The sequence below is a fragment of the Neltuma alba genome, unplaced genomic scaffold (assembly GCF_004799145.2).
Source record: "Neltuma alba isolate B1F8T4 unplaced genomic scaffold, ASM479914v2 tig00013180_pilon, whole genome shotgun sequence".
NCBI lineage: Eukaryota > Viridiplantae > Streptophyta > Magnoliopsida > Fabales > Fabaceae > Neltuma > Neltuma alba.
Window position 1 is genome coordinate 21,648 of NW_021637490.1, and position 6,903 is coordinate 28,550.

General features: G+C 36.3%; 2 protein-coding genes across 2 annotated transcripts; both read left to right on the top strand.

Annotated features, from left to right (window-relative positions):
* The first annotated feature begins 815 nt into the window (after positions 1-815).
* Positions 816-2,545, top strand: LOC114735188 (ankyrin repeat-containing protein BDA1-like). Its single transcript, XM_028922864.1, has 3 exons — positions 816-983; positions 1,070-1,348; positions 2,165-2,545. The coding sequence occupies exons 1-3, from the start codon at positions 816-818 to the stop codon at positions 2,543-2,545; spliced, it is 828 nt and encodes a 275-aa protein (XP_028778697.1).
* A 1,220-nt stretch (positions 2,546-3,765) lies between these two features.
* LOC114735190 (ankyrin repeat-containing protein BDA1-like) lies at positions 3,766-5,985 on the top strand. Its single transcript, XM_028922865.1, has 3 exons — positions 3,766-4,299; positions 5,349-5,535; positions 5,888-5,985. Exons 1-3 carry the CDS (start codon positions 3,766-3,768, stop codon positions 5,983-5,985), a joined length of 819 nt encoding a protein of 272 aa, XP_028778698.1.
* Positions 5,986-6,903: the final 918 nt, after the last annotated feature.

Here is a 6,903-nt window from a genome sequence, read left to right on the forward strand (position 1 = left end):
AGATATGCTGCGCGGGAAATTTAGAAGAATCTGAAGAGATATGCTCCACTTAAAACTCGGATTACGTTAGTCTCGGTGTCATAACTGCTTCATTCACGTATCACTGAGCGGTAACGACCTCATCTTCAATAATTTAAACGACGCGTTTGGACTGATGAGCACGCGGTGCTCATCAGTCCGATGAGCACCGAATGTGCTCCCTGATTGAGGGATGCATAAACATACATGAGTGGAGTTTTGATTATTCCAACCTAATTTGTCCGAGCAAATTTTTTGAAGTCTAATGTTGGAACTTATTTCGATTTTTCAGTCTGGTCTGCATGACGCTGTTTAATTGAATCATTTATTCTGGTTATTAATAAATTCACAAATCATTTGTTTAAAATGATTATCTATTGGCCAAGACTTTACTGCTTGCGTGTGTGTTTATATATTATATTATCACTAAACCTAACAGTTATATTAATTTGATCAGCATTGTAAAGTTGATACAAACACTTTAGATTAATTAATGGAGCCCATCTCTATTAAAATTTTTTTATCATATTAATCAAGTCAATGACCTCACACAATGTAAGCTCAATCATTTTTTTTAAAAATAAAATTGATTTCTTATCATTTACCAGGTCAGCGAGTTCACACCGTGATGATTATGGTTACATAAAATATATCAAGATAAAAAGTTAAGCCAATGACTTAATATGTTCATCCTAAAATGAACAAATTATAATTAACACGATAACGCCACATTGTGAGGCTATAAATACGTACAGCGGAACCGCGTTGAAAAGTCGAGGAAGAGTTGGTGAAAGGTGATGGTTCAGATGTTGGTGAAAGCTACAAGAGATGGAGATGTTAACAGACTGCTCAACCTAATAGGGGCAGATCCTGAAATACTGGAGAGAGCATCTTCGGGTCATTTTGTAGATTCGGCGCTTCATGTCGCAGCGCCATACGGAAAAGCAGAATTTGTGGAGCAGATTGTGATTCGAATGCCTTAGGTAGCCACAGATCCTAACCAGCAGGGTATGATCCCCTGCACTTGGCTTCTTTGAAAGGTCATGTTCAGACAGTGAGGGAACTTTTGAAGGCAAAGCTTGACGACGATGACGGAGTGAATCAATGCCTTGCGAAGGATGACGAAGGCCGGACTGCGCTGCACTGTGCATCACGGAAAGGCAAAATGAGAGTGATGGAAGAGTTAATGAGCGCCTGTCCTGAGTGCTTGGAACAAGTGACAGCAAAAGGAGAGACTGTTCTTCATTTAGCAGTGAAGGCCAATCAATTTGAAGCTGTGAACAAAGTGCTGGCAGAGAGGATCGAAATGCTTCCAAATTTCCAGGAACTCGTAAAAGCCAGGGACATCAATGGCATGACCGTCTATGACCTTGCAGCCGCAAATTAAAGAAAGAGTTGCAGGGGTGTGTGTATGTTAAGCAAAGTACTACCTCCACTTCTGAGTTAGTTGACTAATTTGAATAAATTAAGGAAGTGTTAAGTTAGTTATTTATAATAAACATAAATTGAATTCTCCAAAATACCCTTACTCATTATGTATATTAGCTAGAACTACTAATTGATAGAATATTTAACATGTGTAATTACCACAAGAACTATTTTAGAAAAATAGATAAATATGAGAGATAAAGTGAATTGAGGTCTTACATTGAAGACCAAATTAAAAGTCAAACTAGCTCTTATATTAAGGATCAGGTATGTAACGATCTAAATTGTAATATCTCAGCACAATGGAATGACAAGTATGTATTTAAGATTCAATCCAGTTTATAACAATTACAGGCGTCTGAAAATACATTGAAAGAAGAGGAATTAACAGGGAAATAGAGGGAAGAGAGAAGAGGAAGCTTGACAGGGACGAAGAGAGCCAAGATAAAAGATTCCCGAAGAATGGGACCAGAGAAAAGATCATCCAAATCATCCACACCCTATTCTCATTTTGCCTCTCCCTTAATATAGTGTAATCACCTCTACACCACTCACTCCCACATTTGCAACGTCCTCATGATAAACACATTCCATTTTCCATTTTCTTGACACGTGGCCTTTCTTAAGAATATCCTCATATTGAGTCGTTACAAGGTAATAGAATTTGCTTATCTCATCTAGACTCTTTCTATATGTGATTGGAAGGTGAATGTGGCAGGTGCTAGGGGTACTGAAAGAAGATGAGGAGGAAAGAGATGAAATAAGAGAGGAAAGTCGTATAAACGTGGAGGGGGAGTGGGATGGCGGTAAAGCATCTGAAAAAGAGAAGAGCAATGCATCGCAGTTGCAGGAGGATGCAATACTGGTAGTGGCCACCTTGACCATAACACTGACATACCAAGCTATGGCAAATCCTCCATCACTCGTTTTCAAAGATGGCACTGCAGTAGAATGGGGCTGCCTTCGCCTTGGCCTGATATTTGGTCGGATATCTCCAAACAACCTCAAGGACTGTCCAGCCCTGTGGGCTTTTTGGTTCTTGCTTCTCAACACCATGATCTTCTTGACATCAATCATCATCGTGGTTTCCACTTTCTGAGGCCGAACAACAATCCATGTGCAACTGCTCACGCTATCTCAACCTAATGATGTTGCAATATGTTGTGAAACTGTTCACGTTGGGATTTAGCACTCAAAAGTATTAACTATGATTCTTAATGTATGATCTAATTTGTAATGCAATTTAAACTATAAGTTAAATCTTATATTAAGAGTTGGAGGTCGTATTATATAACATTAATAGGTTAAATCATAGCAACTGGACAGGCTTTTTTAATTTATAGAAGAATCACATGAAACTCTATTTTGCAATTTACTTGATCCAAATTACCGTTTGTTGATGATTGAGTCAATTATTTCCCTATTTTGTTCATCATATTTCCATTGCATTTTATTTGCTTATTTTGTGAGTAGCAGATGGATACGGTGTCTAACTTTTTGCTGATTTTGATTATGCATGCTATATGATGACTTTAATATATTCTTTGCCTTCGACTTAATAATCTATCTTTTTGGCCAAACAAGTAAATAATCTAAAATTTTAACCTCATTCACTTTTCTCAAATTTTGTCCTTTCAGGGATATATTCTTTTCTTGCCATTAAATTGAATATTATGTTCTTATTTTATTAACAAAGGACGGGTGATACTAACATTATAAGTATCAACGACTCACTGACCAAGATAACGAAAAACGAGAATCACGGTTAAGTTCCAAAAATTCAATTTATTCACAGTTATTAGGTCCCAAAAACAATTTTGTTTTTTTGGATGACAATGATATGATAGGAAGGAGTGACATTTCCCAATCCTATCAAACAAATGCATTATTGGGATGCTGCGAATATCAATCATTATTGAACTCAGAATTATTGTGCTGTGTAAGTAAATAGCATTCAATTTTATTCCAATCTTAACTCTCTGATAAACACGGTTTATAGAAAAGGAGCAATAACTATAAGAGTTCACACTGACTGGCGGAAGAAGCAACTAATAAAAGTTGTGTCAATTATTTTCTGAAAAATACAATAAGAAAAGCTATCACATACGTAATTCTTGACGGGGACACTAGCTAACTTCGGAAATATATGGCACATTGGAATAATAGGAGATAGATTGATCTTAGAGCAAGGCATATGTGTACGGACAGATGAGACAGGTACACATATATTAATGCAAGGAATTTTCTGAATCTGACCAAGTGATTGTATGGTACGGGAATATCAAGCAAATATATGGTATCACATTCAGAGAAGAAATAATGGATCAGAGATTGGTTGAAGCTGCAAGGGTGGGAGATGTTAAGGCATTGCACAGAATAATGGAGGAAGATCCTCAAGTATTGGAAAAAGCGTCTTTAGCCCTATCTGTAGACTCACCTCTTCATGTTGCAGCATTATCAGGACGAGTGGATTTTGTGAAGCGGATTATGAGCCTGATGCCTTCACTAGCCATGCACACAAACCGGGAAGGTTTAATCCCACTGCACATGGCTTCAGCACAAGGCCATGTTCAGACTGTAAGAGAGCTTTTGAAGGCGAAGCTTGAAGATGAGGACGATGAAGTGATGAAGAACCAGTGCCTTTTGAAGGACAACGAAGGTCGGACTCCACTGCATTACGCAGTTTTCAGAGGGAGAGTTGGAGTGGTTAAAGAATTGATGAGGCATAGTCCTGAATGTACCGAAGAAGTAACAGCAAAAGGAGAGACAGCTCTGCATTTAGCAATGAAGGCCAATGGACTTAAAGTGGTGCAAGTGATGGTGGAGAGCATCAGAAGGCTTCCGAAGTTCCAGGCACTGTAAAAAGCCAAGAACATCAACGGCAAGACTGTCTATGACCTTACAGCCGCAAAGAAAAACTTCTTGGTAATACACCAAAAAATTTACCACTTCTTCTCTTTTATATATATATATATATATATATATATATATATATATATCAAATTCAAATGGTTAAGTTTGCTGGTAGAACCACCAGAGTAGTTACAATGTCGTACAAATATATGCCCGTTGAATTGGATTTGGCGTGTTTGCTACTCCTCTTATGCTTGTCCCTAAACTTTTTGCACTTTCCAAACGTTTTTTGAAAGAAAATCACTCTAAAATCAATGAAACTTATTTTTAAATTAGATACAAAGTATTTGAAAACTCGTAAAAAATTAAAAACTGCACTATTTTTTGCTAATGAGATTTCAAAATATCACTATTTTATATAGAATTTAATGGTTAAAAAAAAACATTTGGAGAGTGAGGAAAATTTAAGGGGCAACAGAGAGGGCAACGAAGGAGGGGCAGGCACACACCCCAAATCCGGGTGAATTACGTGTTTGTTGGCACTCGCTCCATCATAGATATATATAGGGATTAGTTAACTAATTCATACCGATTAAAAAAAAATTAGGTGAATTAGCTTTTTGTAAAAAAAATATGCACCGGTCCTCCTAAAATACTATTTATTTTAACGATTTAATCTCTTAAACCCTATTTATAAGTCATTTCAGTATTTTTACTAGAACTACTAAAGAAAAACGTTAAGACTCAATAACATGGAATCAGGGTAAAATGAAAAAATTGTAATAAATAATTAATACATTGGGCTGTTATCAACATAGCCAGTACATCATAATGAGAATCCGGTTACGCGGGTAGCTTTTTTTTTTTTTGGGGGGGGGGGGGGGGGAGATTGAGCTCTTATATTTTGAATCAAACCAAACCACTCATCTAGCTCGTACATATAGAACTGAAGGGACTAACTTCTTTTGTACACACAAATACAAGGAAAATCCCTTTTTTAACGCAGTGATTATGAAACAATGGGTATAATGAATACAATATGGTGGCAGGTAATACCAGACAAAGGGAAAGAAGAAGACAAAGATGAGATAAAGGAAGAAACTAATATAACGGTGGAGGTGGAAGATGGTAGTGATGAAGCACCTGAAAATAAAGAGAAACAAGAAGCAGCATCAGCAGAGTTTCAGAATACAGTTTTAGTAGAGGCAACGTTAATTATAACGTTGTCATACCAAGGTTTGACAAATCCCCCATCAACACCATTCCAAACAGACACGAAAATAGATTGGAGCTGCATATCTCAGAGCTATTATTCACCAAAGCATGTGTTATTCCCCAGCATAAAAATAATCAAGACCTGTCTGGCCTCATTAGCTGCATTGTTCTTGGTGATTAACTCCATAATCTTCACCCAATCAATCTTCCTTCTGCTTTCTAGTTTACATGCCTGTTTGGATTCACTTAAAAATGACTTATAAGCTCCTTATGAACCAAAAGTCAGCTTGTTCACTTTTTGTTGCATTTGGTTTCACTTTTGGCCCATCTTACTTTTAAGCCAAAAGTAGCTTATTTCCACGATTGGCATAAGCTGATGAAAGCTACTTTTATGTGCTTATTGGTTGGGAAATGAGAAAGCCAACGAGGGGTGATGGAGCGAAGGGGGATGGACTGATGGAGAACATCTAGACTAGGAAAAAAAAATGAGTCTTTATATTTTATATGTATTATGTCAATTCATTTTTTTTATATTTAAAATATTTTTTATAATTTCTCTAAAATTTTAAAATTTAATTCACTCATCAAATTTGACTTCTTCATAATAAATTATTTTAATTTTATTGTATTATGTTAAATCATTTTTTTATCATGTTCTATTATTTATTAAAATTTATACCCATTTTGGTCATTTTACAACCAAACTTACTTTTACTCAATTATCCAAACAAGCTTTTATCAATCTCACTTTTGTAAACTAGCTTTTCTGAACTCCAATCCAAATACAATTCAGTTTATCCAATTTAGCTTTTACAAACTTTACTTCTCCATAAGCTACTTTTTCAATAAACTATTTTTCCGCTGATCCAAACGGACCTGTATACGTGGGGCTCATAGATTCCTTTTGATTCTTCGATTGTCGCTGCTGCAATTTACTGGCTTTCTACTATCTTCCTCTTTTACTTACTGATCAGTGAACCTTGGATCAAAGGAAAGCTAATGGCGATCTGGAGGAATCCCCGGCTCTGCGTATCCCTGTTCACCAACTGCGTTCAGTTCAGAACGTAGATATATTCACAATAAAAATTATAACGTACTGTGAGGAGAAAAGAGCAGAAATATAATATATTTCTTTTTTATTTTCCTTGATTTTTTTTTTTGGGCATCCCACTTTTATGTATATCTTAATAGTTATTTTGTTATTGCTCATGTTAAAATTCAGTCACTATTGCTGCGCAGAAATTAATCCACCCAGGAAAAATTCACTGGTCTACGACTTTTATGCGTCCCTGTGTTCTAATTAATTTTTAACAGACCAAGGATGTTTTCCTTCTTTAAGGGTATGTTTGGCTCAATGAGAGGAAGGGGAGGGGAGGGATTTTAATGGAA